Genomic DNA, 17,540 nt, shown 5'->3' with positions numbered 1-17,540 from the left:
CCTGTTAACAGCGGGGAGTGATAATGAGATCATCCAAAAACAGCCCCCAAATACCCATGTGTTTGTAGTTTTCAAAGGCATTTACTGATTTGGGGCAGTTTATTGACTTTCCTGAAAAACAATAACAACATATAATTTCTCGCCCTCTCTACTAGTGCCTAACTCCTAACCCTGCATTGCTCAGAGACAGAAATATGGAGGCCTGGACATCAGGTGGGACCTAAGTTCCAGTTTCAAATCTGCCTCTGTATAATCTCACTTCACCTTAAAACTCTGAAGATAGTTTCATTGAAGATAGTTTTATTTATTTGTAATATTAAGGATAAAAATACCTGCGTGGGGATGTTGCCGGGAGGGCTGAGTTCGCATCTGTAAAGCACCAGGCCTGGTGTCTCGTGTACAAGGGCTCCTTGGCCACCTTTGATCTGTCCCAAAGTATGCGGGATTCCACCTGTTCTCTCTACACAACTTGCTCTTTTCATCGCATGGCTTCATTCACAATATACTCCCAAGAAATGTGCTTTCCTCTCCTATCCCATCCCACATCAAACCTCCAAAAGCTGGCTTTAAAATTATCCTAGAGTAATCCTGACTGATCGCATCACACCTGAGCCAATCTATGTTACTGTATACTCATTTTTTATAACTGCTCTGTTCATTCTACGTGCCCAAAACAGGGCTATAGCTTGAGTTATTTAGTATTTACCCACATGGTCTTTGCTTTGTCCATGGTGGGTACTCAGTAAGTGACACTTAAGCCACCATTGGCTAATGTGCATACATTACCTGGGAAGGGACATTTTTGGGTGGCTCGATTCTAATGGAGGGGTCCCACTCCCCTGGAGGGAGCACTGTAACCTGGTCTAGGAACTCATCAATCCCCGCCAGGAGATCGTCTCGCTCTTTTGCCTTATACGCCACATCATGAAAAATCTACAGAGAAGAAAAAACCCTTAGGAAAGTTGAAAATAACTTTACTTAAAACAATCCCCAATGAAGGGCACCTGGGTGGCTCAGTCGGTTGTGCAGTTGAGCGTCCAACTCTTGATTTTGGCTCAGGTCATGATCTCACAGTTCATGAGTTCGAGCCCTTGCATCAGCCTCCACGCTAACAGCACAGAGCCTGCATGGGATTCCCTCTTTCCCTCTCCTCTCCCCCTCCCCAACTCATGCTCTTGCTCTCAAAATAAATAAATAAACTTAAAAACAACAACAACAATCACCAATGAATGTGGTGAAGGACAGATACAACCTCATGATTTTTATCTCTGTCATGGGGAATGACATGACAATGTGGAAAACTTCAGCATTTAAAAAAGTGCAAGGATAAAAGCATAAAAAAATGAAACTAAAGATGAGATGGGTCAAAAAAGAACTAGATATCTGTATGCTAGTACAAGAAAAGATGAGACTCTAAAGTTGTATAATTGTTATCCCCCCAAAGAGTGGGACAAAAGGCAAGACACATGGGAAAATTTTCCTATCATAATGGTTGGAAAAAGTGGATGAAATTCCTAATGAAGGTCCCCCATGAAATAAGCTTCCCAATCAAAGACAGATGACAAAACACAACCCCCATCTCCCTCTGCCTGCTAACACATATGCCTTAAAAACCCTACCCTGCAGCTTACAAGAGCAGTACAGTCCTCACTAAGGCATGTAGTGGGGATTCAGCACCATGGCAGCCACAATGTCTGGTTGTTTGGGACATTCACATCTCAGTACCCTAGCTCATACCCCTGACCCTCACGTGGAATAAGAGTGAGGGTTCTTTATGTAAATAGCTTTTATGTATGCAATTAGCCATCCTCTCTAGAAGGTTGTCAGCCTTAACACCTTTCTCTCTAGGCATCCTAAGAGCCAAGGATAATTTTCCCAGAAAAAGATTTCTCTGCATCCTTGGGAGAGATGATATAGGAAGAAATAACCCCAGAAGGTTTGGTCTTCCCACAAAAAGCATTCAGAGACGTGACCTGACCTGCTCCCCAGAAGACACTGCAAGGGTGATTATTTTATCCCCAACAGATAACTCAGGGTCTAGCACAGAGTAAATACTCAATACATATTTACAGCATGAACGAAAAGCAGAATGGTACATACCTCATCTGTCATGATGGTGGCCATGGATCTGCCAATCTCATGGTACTGCTGACCTTTCCCTACTGGACCCAATAGGATAAACAAAAATCTGGCAACACACACAGAGGATGAAATTATAAACTATGTAAGCAGACATAAAGAAGTGGCATCTTATTCCTCTCCAAACAACGAAACATTTCTCTCTCCTATCAACCAGAAATCACTGTGGTAACTTCAATAAAAGGAGACAGACTAATGATGGAGCAATATAAGTGGCCTTGACCTAACAGCTCCACTCTGAGCATTGGACGTATTTGTATGACTCCATTCAATAATGTGGTTATAATTGTTAGGGTTTCCATAGACACAATTCCTTGCTATAGGAAAAAAAAAATTCTTTTTTTTTAATTCTTTTTTTAAAACATGCCATTGTTGTGCAAATTCAAGGTTTTCTGAATCTCATTCATTGCTCTAATAAGCAAATGATGGGGAGAGGAGAGGGATAAGGAAGTTGACATGATCAAGCCCTGTAGAGGAGTCGAAATTGTGTTCTGGACATCTGAATACTCTGTAATTAATGGGGCTCTGAATCACCTGAATCACCACCTTCAGAGTGCACGAATAGCCTTTGGAACAAATGTGGACATATTTGCAAACCATACAAATCCTGCCAGAACCATGGAAAGAGACATCAGTACTTTTGCTCAGACATATTTCCCTGAGACACGGCTCTGTGGAACTGAGAGGGTAAGACTCAGGCTTCCCACCATAACAAGTGATTAGCCTGTGATACGCCCTTGGGATGCTCTTCAGTTCTCCACTCCCAAGGCTATAGTTACTTAAAAGTCATAGCCTTAAAAGTCTTAGAATTCTTCTGCGTGGAGGTTAATCCAACATACCCACAGTGAGATCGCTGCTGAATTTTAAACAGCATTCCCCAGTTAATCCCAAATTTTGGCACTAGCTGGTTTCTTCTACCAGAGCTCACACAAATCTGTGCTTTAGACAGGATGCACTGAGTTTTGCTGCCCTTGTCTTTACCTTGTTGGGATGGGCACTTCTGTCAGACCCGAGAGAAGAACGGCTGGAGAGAGCCTTACAAAGGCAACGATGGGGCGGTCCAGAGAATCCACCTCACCAACCAAGACATTTGAGGCCTCGGCCCCAGTGGGAATTTTTTTCATGAAATGAAGATCCACCTGAAAGTCCAAAAGAACCTTCTGACAACCTAGGAGCTGTCACCTCACACATCAACCCTTACCCTCCCTTACCTTACATTCACCTGTTGTCTCATGATTTAACAAATGTTTGCTCACACCCTTTCATTTGACCCTTGCAATACCTCTGTAAAGTGGATAAAATAGGTCTTATTAGCCTCATTTTTTATTTACAAAAAAAACGAAATGATTGAAACCCAGAGAGGTGAAGTTGACTTGCCCAGTGGAGCCTTTAAGAGAGAGAATTTAAATCCAGGTCCTCTGATTTGAATTTCATTACACCACGCTTTCTCACCGACTGTTTTTGAAGCTCTCGGTCAAATTTTTTCCATTTTAAAACACTTGACTGCTTTGTCAGAGGTTTCAGCTTTTCTAAATAAAACAGGGAGACTTCCCAGCAGAGAAGTGACGCGACCCCATCTGTGTTCTGGCTAGTGTCGAGGACAGACCAGGGCAATGAGAGGCTGGAGGCAGGGAGATCGAGGCTTGAGCCAGAAGCTGCAGCGAGGCACTGCTACTGCAGAAATCTTAGGATGCCCAAGTCACAGTCCCCAAGAAGAGCCTCGACCACAAAGTAGTTTTAGGAGACAAGAGCAAAAATATTGTTTCCGCAAAACCCTGGGAGGTGAGAAGGGGCTGCTGAAGAGTAAGCACCAAAAACAACTTTGGAAAAACCGGGAGGTCTGTGTCAGGGAGGCTTATCAGGGGCTCCTCTCAGTTCTAGCATTGAACCTGGTGGAATAAACTTGAGTCCGCCCCATGCAGGCTGGAGTGAAAGGGAGAAGACCCAGGCAGAGGGGCCTCCTTTTCTGCAGAAAGGGTTCTGGTCTTAGACAAAAGGTGTTGAACTACCAAAGCTTACCCGGCTTCCAGCGATTGGACTCTTGGTTCCACTAGGAATACTCTTAGGCCTACAAGCCAAGCTCCCATGTCTCTGCTCACCTTGCTTAAATCCACGGGACTGTGTTCACAATTCACGCCATTTTTTACTTCAAGACTCGTAGTTGGAACAGACTGAGGAGACACAGTTTGACCTATTCAGAGAAAACAGAATCCTCTGAGCCTCTGCCCTTTCCCCCCTTTGACACACCCCATCCGTCACCCATTGGCTATGGCTCTCTGTCCTGCAAGGCCCATGGAGAAGAGCTAAGAAGACTGTGCAGATAAGACCCACACATACATGTCTCCTTACGGACTAGTAAAGGGAGGGCAGAAGTCTTACTACTTCTGCACCTTCTTCCTGAACATATTTGTGGTCCTCTTTTCTTCCTCTATTAAGGCAGGAATTCTTAACCAGGAGTGCATATCAGAGACTCCTTTGGATAACGTTTCAAATACGTAGATTCCCAGGCATATCCCCTGCACGTTGTGATTCAGTAAATGTGGGGACAGGGAGACATAGAGATTAGACATTGCCTGGCCACAGAAAAGGAAACCAAACAGCAGCTGAGATTCATGGAATGTCTACAACCCGTCACGCACCTGATTAAGGGATTTACGTAGAATCACGTATCAAAACCTCACGTTAAACTGATGGGGCAGATGCTATTATCATCCTTATTTCACAGAGGAGAAAGTGAGACTTTAAGAGGTTTAGGAGGCTGCCCGAGGTCACACACTTTGCAAATAGTGGAGCCTGAATCTCAAGCCTCGAAGTCGGACTCAAGAGCCTATACTACTGTATGTTGTGTCCCTAATCTAAGATCAATCTGAGGCAACATCCCTAGTGCCACAGAGATAGATGGTCATCAGTCCCAACCCCCCATCTTGCCAGTAACCAAACCATATTGCGTGTAAGTGAGCATGGAAACATATTAGACAAATATAGCCTGTACCCTCTGGTAACTTAGCATCTTCAACTAGTTCCTAAGTGTCTTATTAATAAAAGAACAGTCACTCCTAATAATCTTACCATTTTTATCCATCGAATGTGGATCTGACTGCTTCTTGCCAACCTCAGCGAAGGAGCGAACAATGGGAATGAGGTTATTTCTCTTTTTTTCATTCTGATGATGATGCTTTTTGAGAAGGGCTTCCCGTACTTTAACCCTCATGCTGTCATTCAGGTCACTGAACAGTTCTTGCTGGTCCAGGATCAGGTCTGGAAAGCAGGTGCTAACATGAACACTCAAACTGACAGTCAGTGAACTCAAAGAGGCCCGCGTTGGGTGGTATGAGGGGTGAGGGGCGAGGAGTGGGAGAAACAGTTCCACGAGGGTCATTAAAGTATAAGGTACAATCATACCTCAGGGCCTGAAAGATCTATTTGACGACAGCAGCTGTGACAAGTTATACTTTATGCATATAACAGATCATTATTATTAGAAACAATCAAGCATTTAATAGGTGCCAGAACTATGCTATGAACTTTACACAGATTATCCAATCAAATCCTAATGAAACCTCTGAGAAGGAGGTGGTATTGTAACAATTTGTACAGATCCAGAAAACTGAGGCCCAAACGTTACAAAATTTCCCAAGATCTCACATCTAGTAAGTCGCAGAGCTGGGATTCAATCCCAAGACTATCTGACTCAAAAGCCCACACCGTTACCCACTTTGTTCTGTTATCTGCCAAAGTTCCTCTATATTCCCTTCCTCCAACATTTCAACATCGCTATACTCGTCAAGAGGAACGACAACTGTAGAACGCTCCAAATGACAATTTGAAGGTGGAACCGACGTGTATGATTCAGTTAACTAAGTGCCCCAGGCAATTACCATCAACCTTTAACCTGTCAGACCAGCACAGTTGAGGGGGGTTAAAAAATCCCAATAATGAGTATGAGTTCTAGAGGCCCACATTCTGTCCCACTTCTATCACTTTCTGTGTGACCTTGGGCAAGTTACATAACCTTTCCGTACCTCAGTTTCCTCATCTGTAATATGGCGCTAATATTATTAACCATCTTCAAAAGTTGTTACAGAAAATTAATGAGATCATAAATACCAAGTGCCGTATCAGTAAATACTTGATACAGTTTACCTATTCTTATCACCAACATGAATACATCAGGTACCTAATGTAAAGAACTATAGCAATTACACTTCAGTCCTACATCCCTATCCCCAAGCCTCCCCAAAACTTCAACCTATTCTCAACCCCAACTCCTTCCATGACTATCCAAGTCTAGAAGAAAATCTATCTTGAATATTCAAGCTGAAGATCCATGGTTTCTCTATATTTAACCTTTATATTGATGGGTTTATTGCTCCCATATTATAAACATGCTTCAGGATCTTTCATCTTTTTTTTTTTTTAAGATTTTATTTTTAAGAAATCTCTACACCCGATGTGGGACTTGAACCCACAACCCCGAATTCAAGAGTTCACACGCCCCACTGACTGAGCCAGCCAGGTGTCCCAAGATCCTTCATCTTGAAAAAAATTTAAAAGAAGAAGAATGTCCAACCCAGACCCTCCTTTAACTCTGGCACTCTGTCTGTCTCACTCTCTCTCTCTCTCTCTCCTATCATTTACAGTTTTCAAAAGAGGGGCACCTGGGTGGCTAAGGTTGTTAGCATCCAACTTCAGCTCAGGTCATGATCTCATGGTTCGTGAGTTGGAGTCCCCTGTCAGGCTCTGCTCTGACAGAACAGAGCTTACTTGGGATCCTCTGCCCACCCCTGCTCTCTCTACTCCTCCCCCACATGTTGTGGGCACATGCACGTGCACATTTTCTCTCTCTCTCTCAAAAATAAATAAACGTAAAAAATAATAAAAATAAATTTTAAAATCTTAAAAAAATAAAATTAAAATCACAAAATAAAGTTCTCAAAAATTTCTCAGTCCCCTGCAATTTGGCTCTCTCAATGAAATTGCTTTTGATAAAATCAATGGCCTTCCAGTTGCTAAATTCAGTGGATGTTTACGTGACCTCTCTGCAGCATTTGACACTGAGGAGTTGAAACTCTCTCCCTTCTTAGCTTTTGTAACGAGCTGAATGGTGGCCCCCTCGAGACTTCTATGTACTAATCGCCCAGAACCTGTGACTGTGATCTTATTTGTAAAAAGGGTCTTTGCGCATGTAACTAAGTTAAGGATCTCAAGATCATCGTGGATGATATTGACAAATATTCTCACAAGAGAGACACAAATGAGAAGTCCATGCGAAGACAGAGGCAGACTGGAGTTATGCATTCCTGAGAAGGAACACCTTGAGCCACTAGAAGCTGGAAGAAGCAAGGAATAACTTTCCCCTAGAGCCTTCAGAGGGGACACAGGGTCTCATCATTGCTGACCCCTCCCCTGTTTCCCCAAGTGATCCCAGAGAGGCAGAATCTCTTGGTACACTTGCAGAAAAGCTTGAAGAAAACTTTATTTCACTGTCTAGCCAAACAGAGCCAAGCTGAGGGAAAAACCTTCACATGCACCCAGGTGTTTCCCAAACGCCATTCCTAAAACATGGTAACAACACTCAACATCAGGAAACCCCATCAGACATCTCCCATTACATCTTGCTGAAAAAATGGGGGTACTGTGGCTCAGTTTCTTACATGTCTTCCCTAGCTGCCATGTTTACAAATCTTTCCTTAACACCTTTTTCTCTGCACAACTCCCAGTTGCCCCTTCCTCTAATTATTACCAAGACATATCTCTGTTGTTGCACTTACTTAAATTGTTCCACGGTAATTTCCCCCGTTAGAAGGTGAGTCCCTTGAGAGTAGGAACTATATCTTATTTCCCTGTGCCTAGAATATTACCAAGTGTAAATAGATACAAAATAAATGTGTGCTAAATGAATAGGCACCGAACACCCTGTCATTTGAAATAGGCTGTGAAATAGGTAGAGTGGTTTCTTAGTTTAAAACCCATCCCACAGGGCACCTGGGTGGCTCAGTCGGTTGAGCATCCCAACTCTTGATTTTGGCGTAAGTCAGGATCCCAGGGTCATGGGATCAAGCTCCGCATTGAGCTCCACGCTGACAACACAGAGCCTGCTGTTCTCTCTCTCTCTCTCTCTCTCTCTCTCTCTCTCTCTCTCTCTCTCTCTTTCCCTCCCCCCCCCACTCTCTCTCTCTCAAAATAAATAAGTTTAAAAAAATACCAAAATTAAATTAAAAACCCATCCCACAGCTGAAGACATTGAGGTCGAGAAGGTTCAGTGACTGGCATAATGACACAAAGCTACTTTATTCTTTCCTCCACACTTCTTTTTTTTAATGATTATTCATTTTTTTAAAAGAGAAAGAGAGAGAGGGGGTGAGCAGGGGAGGGGCAGAGAGAGAGGGAGACACAGAATCCGAAGCAGGCTCCAGGCTCTAAGCGGTCAGCACAGAGCCCAACACAGGGCTCGAACTCATGGACCCCGAGATCATGACCTGAGCTGAAGTCGGACACTTAGCTGACTGAGCCACCCGGACGCCCCTCCACACCACACTTCTTAATTTAAACAAACATTCCTCTGTTTTCTCTTACCTACGCTTACCTGAAATTTCTTCTATGCTATTTGCACGCATATCCAGAAGGACTGTTCCATTTATAAGGCAGCTCCTTAGCTCAAAGAGACTATGCAGTGAAAGGGTTGCCACATAAGGCTTGCTCCAGCGCTCTCCCCCATCCTCGACATCTTCTTCAAACTTCAGCCACCTGAAAGCGTGACAAACAACTAGATGCCAGAGGTAGAAAATGAAGGGTTTTCACAAGAGAATTTTCTTTTAATTTTTTTTAATGTTTATTTGTTTGTTTTGAGAGAGGGACAGACAGAGAGCAAGCAGGGGAGGGGAAGAGAGAGAGGGAGACAGAATCCTAATCAGGCTCCAAGCTCTGAGCTGTCAGCGTGGAGCCCGATGCGGGGCTCAAACTCACGAACCGTAAGATCATGACCTGAGCTAAAATCAAGAGTCAGACGCTTAACTAACTGAGCCACCCGGGCGCCCCTTACGAGAGAATTTTTAATGTAAGCCACAAAGAAAGACATCTGAATAATCATACTGAACGTTGTAATTTAATCTATATGTTCAGGGTACATTGGTAAGTGAAAAAAAACAGGTTATAAAACAGTGCAAAATTGAGTACAGTTTGATCCCATTTCTATTTAAAGAAAGATTTAAAAATACAAACACACATGTATAAGACACCAAATGCTGTATCCCTCATTATACCTGGGGTAGTAAAATTATACATAATTTTCATCTTCTCCTTTTTGCTTATCTTTATTTTCCAATTTTGTATAATGAGCACATATTACTTGTGTAACAGATAGATCTCAGGGCGCCTGGGTGGTTCGGTCAGTTAAGTGTCCGACTTCAGCTCAGGTCATGATCTTGTGGTTCGTGGGTTTGAGACCCCACATTGAGCTCTGTGCTGACAGCTCAGGGCCTGGAGCCTGCTTGGGATTCTGTGTCTCCCTCTCTCTCTGCCCCTCCCCTGCTTGTGGTCTGTCTCTCTCTGTCTCTCAAAAATAAACATTAAAAAAAAAAAGATAGATCTCATCGGTATCATTTCGGTATATTAATAAAATGATCATATTTTTCTTTTTAAAAAGCTCTGTGTGACCTTTAGAAGTTGGCAAAGACAGAATAACAAGACGAATTGCCTTTTCACTTGGTATCAGGTTGATTGGCTTGTCTAATCCTCTCCAGCCATGGCAAACGTCCAAGGATATAGCAGGGTTCCAGGAAGAGCTGTTCCAATAAGAGCTAGAGCCACACTTTGCTAGTTACCCAATTTGCCTTCTTCCCTGAGGCTCAGGCATGCTGGCTTTGTATTGTCCGTGAGGCTCACTGGTCAATTACAGAGGAGCCCCAGACATGGCCCTGGTTAATCGGAGGGCTCTTTTGGGGTTTGAGCCTCAAGCAAGCCTGGTCACTCTGCAGCTACCCCCAGAAGCCTACTGTCAGGTTAGCTATAACCCCAGGGGTCTCCGTGAGGTTGGGCTGTCTCAAAAATTCTGAAACTCCCAGTAAATTAAAACCCAAACGAATTAAAATTCTATGGTTCACCTGCAGAAAAGTCTTCACCTATGCTATATTTTCTGGGCTGGGTCCAAACCAAGGCGGTCCCATGAAACATCTTCTAAGCCAGACCTATAATATCAAGATAGCCCAGGAACAACTCTGGGCCCTAAATAAGTTTGAGGACTCCCTAAAGGTTCTGTTGTTTCTGCCACCAATCCCAGGCTCAAGGTCAATTGGTACAGACGTCACCAGAGACATCACAAAGAGGCCGACATCAAGACTTCGCATAGAAGACTCTGGAACATTAATCCCCATGTCAATCATTACTTCTCCCATGAAGAAATAAACGAAAAGCAGACCTGTCACTTGCTGAAAGGTCCAAGTTGGTCTACCCAAGCAAATCTTGACCCAGGTTATTTTAGGGCCTTACCTGGCTGTCTCCTTCCATTCAGCATCTTCTCCCTCTTTCATACAGATCTCATCCAGCTCTGTGAACAGCTCGTGAGGTACATGCTCTTCATCTTCCTCAGTGCCCAGAATGAACTGAACACGCTGAGATGGTGTGTCTGGAAAATCAACCACAGAGAAAGGTCTGCTCCCAGCCTCAACTTAGAACAGAAATAGCATTCTGCTATACTTAGCACATCTGGGGGCCTTATAACTTCAGGAACATAGAGAAGACAATTCTGAATGTAGATCAAAAACATTTCTTTACCACCTACCACCCCTCACCCCCAAAATGCTATTCTATGCAAGCAGTTGAAGGGAGGGAAAAATTATGAGCTAAGACCACTTGAAGAAAACCCACAACAAACTGGAAATCTGATTAATTTGATCAAAAAACATGGATAATTTTCCAGCAAATGATTTCATCTATATAGTCATTGATTTGGGGGGACCTGAACTATGAATTTTTCAGGAAGGTATTTTTGATTCTTAGAGGCATTTCTTCTTGGAAGCAAGCTCTGAAAACTCTACAAAAGGATTAGAGAAGCAAGACCACCTACTTGACGTCCATCACACATTCCCTCAGCCTCACCGAGGTCCCAGCCATGGACACCCACCCTCTGTCCCGAGAGTGTTACCGTGGGCCAGGGCCTCTGGGCCTTCCTCCCCCTGGCTGGCTCCTTTGCCCCGCCCACGTCTCCGGTGCTTCTGGCCATGGGTTCGGTGATGACGATGGCTCTGTCGGCCCAGAGGCATCCGAACCCCCACATACAGAGTTCTATGACCTAGAACAAAGAAGAAGGTCTGTGCAAAGAATGCCTTTTTCTTTTTTTTTAGGTTTTTATTTATTTATTTTTGGTAATCTCTATACCCAACACGGGGATCAAACTCACAATCCCAAGATCAAGAGTCTCACGCTCCTCTGACTGAGCCAGCCAGGCACCCCAGAGAATGCCATTAGTAAAAGGAATTGAGCATATTTAAGAGAGAAAGAAAATCATAGTTCTCTGGCCTGGTCACAACGCTAGTGGCAAAACTTCAAAGACTTCCAGGACTAAAGATGTATAGAGACCTTGGAGTGGACGGACTCCTTCACCCTACAGTGGCTGCAAGCCTCACAGGAGTGTTAAGATCAAAGGATGTGACGTGCATGAACCTGATTTGCAAACCATAAAGGTCAACACAGATGCTAGTCATTGTTATGACAATTTGAGCAATTGGAAAAAAGCAGTACAGTCACTCTGACAACCGAAGCAAGTCTTGGAAGGGAGGTAGTTTAGAAAAGTGGTTAAATGCCCAAGTTAACCTGCCTGGGTCCTACACTTGACGACATCATTCACTAACCATGTAACCTGGAACAAGTTATTTAATCTCTCTCTGTTTTTAAAAAAATAATACTAAAAGCTTATTATTTAAACTCAGAGGGTTTATGGGGCACCTGGGTGGCTCAGTCGGTTAAGCGTCCAACTTCAGCTCAGGTCACGATCTCACGGTCCGTGAGTTCGAGCCCCGCATCCGGCTCTGGGCTGATGGCTCAGAGCCTGGAGCCTGCTTCCGGTTCTGTGTCTCCCTCTCTCTCTGCCCCTGCCCCGTTCATGCTCTGTCTCTCTCTGTCTCAAAAATAAATAAACGTTAAAAAAATAAATAAATAAACTCAGAGGGTTTTTATGAGCAGTAAATAAGATAATGTATGTACAATGCTTAACACGATGTCAATACATTCTAGAAACAGGTTCCATTACTTTTTTCTCCTTCGTTGTAGAATAAACAAGCTCAAATAGAAGTGAGACACTAGTTACAAATCATAAGAAGCACGAGTCTGGGGTTGTAGGGAGAGAGAGTAAATATTGTACAAAAAGAGAAGAAGGTGAGAAAACAAGTGATCCCGCAGCATACCTGCATAGGTCCTCCTTTTCTACTCACTTGTTCCTTCTATAGGCAATATTTTTTTCTGCTCGTGACTTCTAGGCCTCTCTCACCTCCACTGGCTTTCCCTGCTTTCCTGCCAGGCCTGAAGCGCAAAATCAGTAGCTCCTGGGATGCTACCACCCCTGACACGCAGAGCCTTAGTCTTCCCCCCAGTGCTGCCCAGTTACTGCCACTGGCACTCTAGATCCCGGACTGATCCCCTGCTTCTTCCATTACAGAAGCATTCCAATCTTCAGTCACTGTCCTCAAATCCACAAGCCTGATTGACACTTCCTCCCTCTGAGCAGGTGACCTCACTTCATATGTTACTAAGAAGACTTAGGCTGTCTCATGTGACCTCTGTCCATCTCAGCCTGGCTTGCTTTCTCCCCCAGCTTCTCCTCTTTGCCAGGCTAATGAGCGTGGCCTCCCATGCATCCAGAGTCCTACTCCATCAGCTATCCCCAGTCTCTCCTTTCTATCTACCCCTTCCACAGCTTTCTCTTGATTACAAGTCTCTCTCTCTCTTTTTTTTTTTTTTAAGTAAACTCTAGGCCCGACGTGGGACTCGACCTCATGACCCTCAGAACAAGAGCTGCATGCTCTACCAACTGAGCCAGCCAAGTACCCCAAGTCTCTCCTATCTTAAAAAGAAAGTTTCCCAATATGGTGCTACCCTCTAAGCTTCTACCTGTCCTTTTCCCTTCTCCATCAAACCACTGTCGGGAGCAGTCTACCCACCTAGCTCCCTTTCCTCACCATCTCCTTATTCCATAGCATCTACATGTGGCTACTTTCCACTGAAAGTGTCCTCATTAGGGACCACTTAATCACCAAATCTCTATCATCTTATGTCTCTCTCAAAAGCCTTTCTTGAGAGCCCACCATGTGCCAGGCTATCCTGGTATCCAAATCCCTAGACTATTTCCTCTCCTGGATGGTCCAGGGTCCCTTAGCTCCTGTACCCCTGCCCTCCCTTGCTCATTTGCACTCCTCTGACTATGCTTCTCCATCCCTTCCACAATCCCCAAAGGAAAAATCCCTAGGTTTTGGTCTTGGGCCCTTCCCTTTTTCTATTGGCATCTACTCTCACGATTTGAAAGTTTACTTCTTCAAACAACACCCAAATCTTTATCTATGGCAATTCAATACAGCCCAAAGCAAACCCATGATCCTCCACTTCAAGTCAGGCTCATACCCATTTCTTCCATGTTTCTGTTCATGGCATCACCATTCTCTCCACTTTCCAGGCCTGAAACCTCAGAGCTATTCCCCATGCCCCTCAGTGTTACATCCTCCAGATTAGGGATGTCAAGGCTTTCTCTCCTCCCACTTTGACAACAGCAGGAGTCTCCTTCCTGCCTCCCACATCGATTCATTCCTACAAATGAGTCTTCCTGAAGCACTGCTCTGATCACAGCTCACTTCTGTGCAGCCAGGACCCTCAGGCCCCAGTCTCCTTTCTAGTCGTTTCCTTACTAGGACAAATCGTGCATTCACTAGGAAAAGAAAGGGAAGCGGCTTCTAAAAGAACTGAGTGATCAGCTCGAGAGAGACTCAAGTGGAAATCCCACACACGGTCACCTCATTTAAACATTCTGGAGGTGGGGGGTGCAGGTCTAGAGATGTACCCCTTCTGCATCCACCCCAGACACCCTGTCTCCTCTCCACAGCCTCAGATGCTTACACCTGCCACCATCTCACGTTCTTTACCTGAACCAACCTGCTATTCCACAAATGTGCCAATGCCTTCCAGACATGGACTTGGCTCACCTCCACAAGATTCACAGCAAACGCACCTTCCTTCCTTCCTGCTATTATTCCTGATCTCCCCAATCAGATGTGCTGTCTCCTTCTAAATCCCCAGAGCCCTTGGCTAACATTCTCTCATGCACTTATTTTATGCCTTGAACTAGAATTAATACCGCCCACTATTCATCTGCAGGCTTCTCAAGGTCCCAGGTCAGACTTTCTTCCTCTTGGAATCCCTCACATAACAAAGCACAGTGTTTTACAGATGGCCATTGCTGCACAAATGTACAGAAAACGGAACGTCTCTTAAGAGCCTCTCTCGGGAAGATAACTTCTCAGGAGTCCAAAATCTAACCTAAGAGGGCCTCTAATCTGAAAGGAGCCACAAAAGGAATGTGTCACCAAAGTGAATGTGTTTAGGGTAGAAGAAAAACTCACCAAAGCATGAGAGGATTGAGAAGGTCCAAGCCAACCTGAGAATGTAGAGCTTAATCCAGGAAGACTTCCTGGATAGGGGAACTTTATGGAAAGAGTTACCAACTCTTCATCTTCTTTCCATAGCAATGGGGTTTCCTAAGACTGTGCTCAACTTCTTTAGGGGTTCCTCAGTAAGTGCTCTCCACTTCCAAGTGGAGTTAACATGCCTTTGAGTGCAGCTCTAACAGTCCTTTCTCTATGTCTCCCTCCTTTTCTTTAACCTCTCCTGCCTTCCAAATTCCAAAGCGATAAAGAAAAATAAAAAGAAACAGGATTATATATACATCTTCTCTATCCATTCATCTCTGGATGGACACTTGGATTGCTTCCATATCTTAGTTCTTGTAAATAATGCTATAATAAGCATAGGGGTGCATGTATCTTTTTGAATTAGTGTTTGCATTTTCTTTGGGTAAATACCCAGTAGTGGAATTACCGGATCATACGGTAATCCTATTTTTAATTTTGGGGGGAAGAAACCTCCATACTGTTTTCCACAGTGGCTATACTGATTTACATACAAACGATGGAATATTCCTCAGTCATAAAAAAGAATGAAATCTTGCCATTTGCAACAACATGGATGGACCTAAAGGGTATATAACGCTAAGTGAAGTAAATCAGACAGAGCAAGGGAAACACCATATGATTTCACTCCTGTACGGAATTTAAGAAACAGAACGAACGAACAAAGAAGAAAGAGACCAAACACACACTCTCTTAAATACAGAGAACAAACTAGTGTTTGCCAAAGGGGAGGTGGTGGTGCAGGTGAAGGAGATGATGGAGATTAAGGAGCACACCTATCATGATGAGCACTGAGTACTGTACAGAACTGTTGAATCATTACATTGTGTACCTGAAACTAATGTAACACTGTATGTTAACTATACTTCAAGAAAAAAAGGAACAGTACTGGAGGGAAAGCTGATGAGAGATTTATTTGAATGCTGAGAGGCAGGAGGATAAAATATTCAGTATCCAGTGGAATCACACCTCCCATCCTCATCCTGTCTCAGGGCAATCCTGTGTTGACTCATGCACATCTCAGGACATTTCTGACAGGCAGATCTCCGAACATAGTGTAGTCACCTCGTAACTTTATTGAAATAAAAATACAGAGCCAGAAGAAGTCGTCTGCTAAGATGTGGGATTCCAAACCTCTGACATTGTCAGTGAAAACTATAAAATGTGAAAATGACTAAGTTGAATGCCATCTCAATAAAATACCATCTGTTAACTAATAATGTTCCACTATAGTATGTTAATTAGTTTCCCGTAGTATACCGCTGAGACCGACCTGGGCTGGAGTCACCTAACTGTTCCAGGTCCTGTCCCAAGGGCTGGGGATACAACAGCAAAAAGTACAAGGTCCCTGTCCTCAAGACACAGATTCTAGTTAGGGGAGACAGACACCATGAAAACAACATATTATTTCAAGTATTGATAATTATCCCAAGTAAAAACATGCTGAAGGGTTTGGGGTAGAGGGTAGGATGAAGAAGAGAGATTGTAGCTAAGATGATCACAGGCGACATCTGAGTGATGAGGAGAGGCCATGAGAGAAGAGCAGTCCAGGGCAAGGCAAGATCAAGTGCATAGGCTTTACAGTGGGAATGTGCAAATTCCAAAGCCAAAGTAGGGCCAGTAGGGCCAGAGCAAGAGGAAAGAGGAAAGAGGAAAGAAGAGGAGGAGGAAAAGGTCAGAGAGGCAGGCAGGGACAGATCATGAAGAACCCATGGGCAGTGAAAAGCATAATTAGATCCCAGAGAACCACTTCAACCAGCCCCTAAAATAGTGACCTAGGGGGTTGCCTGGCTGGCTCCGTCAGTAGAGTGTGCAACTCTTAATCGCAGGGTCGTGAGCTTCAGCCTCATGTTGGGTGTTGAGAGTGCTTAAAAATAAAATCTTCAAAAAAAATGTTTTAACAAGAATAAAAAATAAAATAGTGACCTACGTGTTGTAAAACTGTGTCCAGGTCGAGCTTGGCTTGCGTGAAGAAAAGCCTCACCGAGGGGTGACTCTCAGTCCTTCAACAGAGGCATCCCAACCATTAGCTTCCTTTCCCAGTAATTCCCCCAGAGGATTATTGGGCAGGCTAGGACCCCCACTTCTCCTTAAGCACATTCTAAATACTTCCACTGGGGGCTTTTGTTGGTGTATTGCTAGTATTATGTAATTTTAAGTACATTCTAAATAGGAATTGAGGGGCAGTGGTTAGGTGTTAGAACCTGTTTTATCAGATCTCATTTTCTCGGTGAATTTGCTGTCATTATTAAAGTAAAACAAAGAGGTCGGATCAAATGACTTCTCATGTCCAGTCCAGGTTCTACATCCAAACTAGGAAAGGCTCAGGCAAGGTCGTTTTTGGAGAAGCCAAGATGGTTCACTTGTTCCCACTCTTCTTACTTGTTGCTGCAAAAAGGCACTCCAGCAGAGTCTCAGTAAATGTTGAGCGAGTGATGCATGGTTTTGCTTGGTATCCAAAATTCCCACTAGGCAAGTCTGAGGATAGTGGGGAAGACACCCTTCAGATGCCTTTGGCGCCTCTGTAGGAAGGTAAAGCTTAAATCTTAGGGAAGGAAGACTCTTCTTTCTCTAAGAATTGTTTTGGTCCGATCAGTTCTCACAAACACTAACCAACCACAGTGCCTACCTTTTGAAAATGCCAGAGACAGGTGGAAATGAAAACAAGCCCCAGCAGGGGTCAGAGCTAAGAAGGGCCAAGTGGCTGTCAGAAAATCAGGCCTCAGTTTCTAG

The 17,540-nt window shown here is 43.9% G+C and overlaps 1 protein-coding gene across 3 annotated transcripts in view; it reads right to left on the bottom strand.

Moving 5' to 3' along the window:
* Window positions 1–17,540, bottom strand: part of SLC4A8 (solute carrier family 4 member 8) — a 79,133-nt gene that overhangs the window by 42,725 nt on the left and 18,868 nt on the right. For all 3 annotated transcript variants that reach the window (XM_042992322.1, XM_042992323.1, XM_042992324.1), the window contains exons 3-10: window positions 11,282–11,428; window positions 10,627–10,762; window positions 8,726–8,886; window positions 5,209–5,397; window positions 4,239–4,330; window positions 3,121–3,278; window positions 2,101–2,188; window positions 787–933 (exon numbers count right to left, since the gene is read on the bottom strand). In XM_042992322.1, coding sequence (XP_042848256.1) covers window positions 787–933; window positions 2,101–2,188; window positions 3,121–3,278; window positions 4,239–4,330; window positions 5,209–5,397; window positions 8,726–8,886; window positions 10,627–10,762; window positions 11,282–11,428 — 1,118 coding nt within the window. The remainder of the gene's footprint in view (window positions 1–786; window positions 934–2,100; window positions 2,189–3,120; window positions 3,279–4,238; window positions 4,331–5,208; window positions 5,398–8,725; window positions 8,887–10,626; window positions 10,763–11,281; window positions 11,429–17,540) is intronic.

Source organism: Panthera tigris, chromosome B4 (assembly GCF_018350195.1).
Source record: "Panthera tigris isolate Pti1 chromosome B4, P.tigris_Pti1_mat1.1, whole genome shotgun sequence".
Taxonomy (NCBI): Eukaryota; Metazoa; Chordata; class Mammalia; order Carnivora; family Felidae; genus Panthera; species Panthera tigris.
The sequence above is the reverse complement of the archived record's forward strand: the minus strand, read 5'-3'. Positions and strand labels throughout refer to the sequence as shown.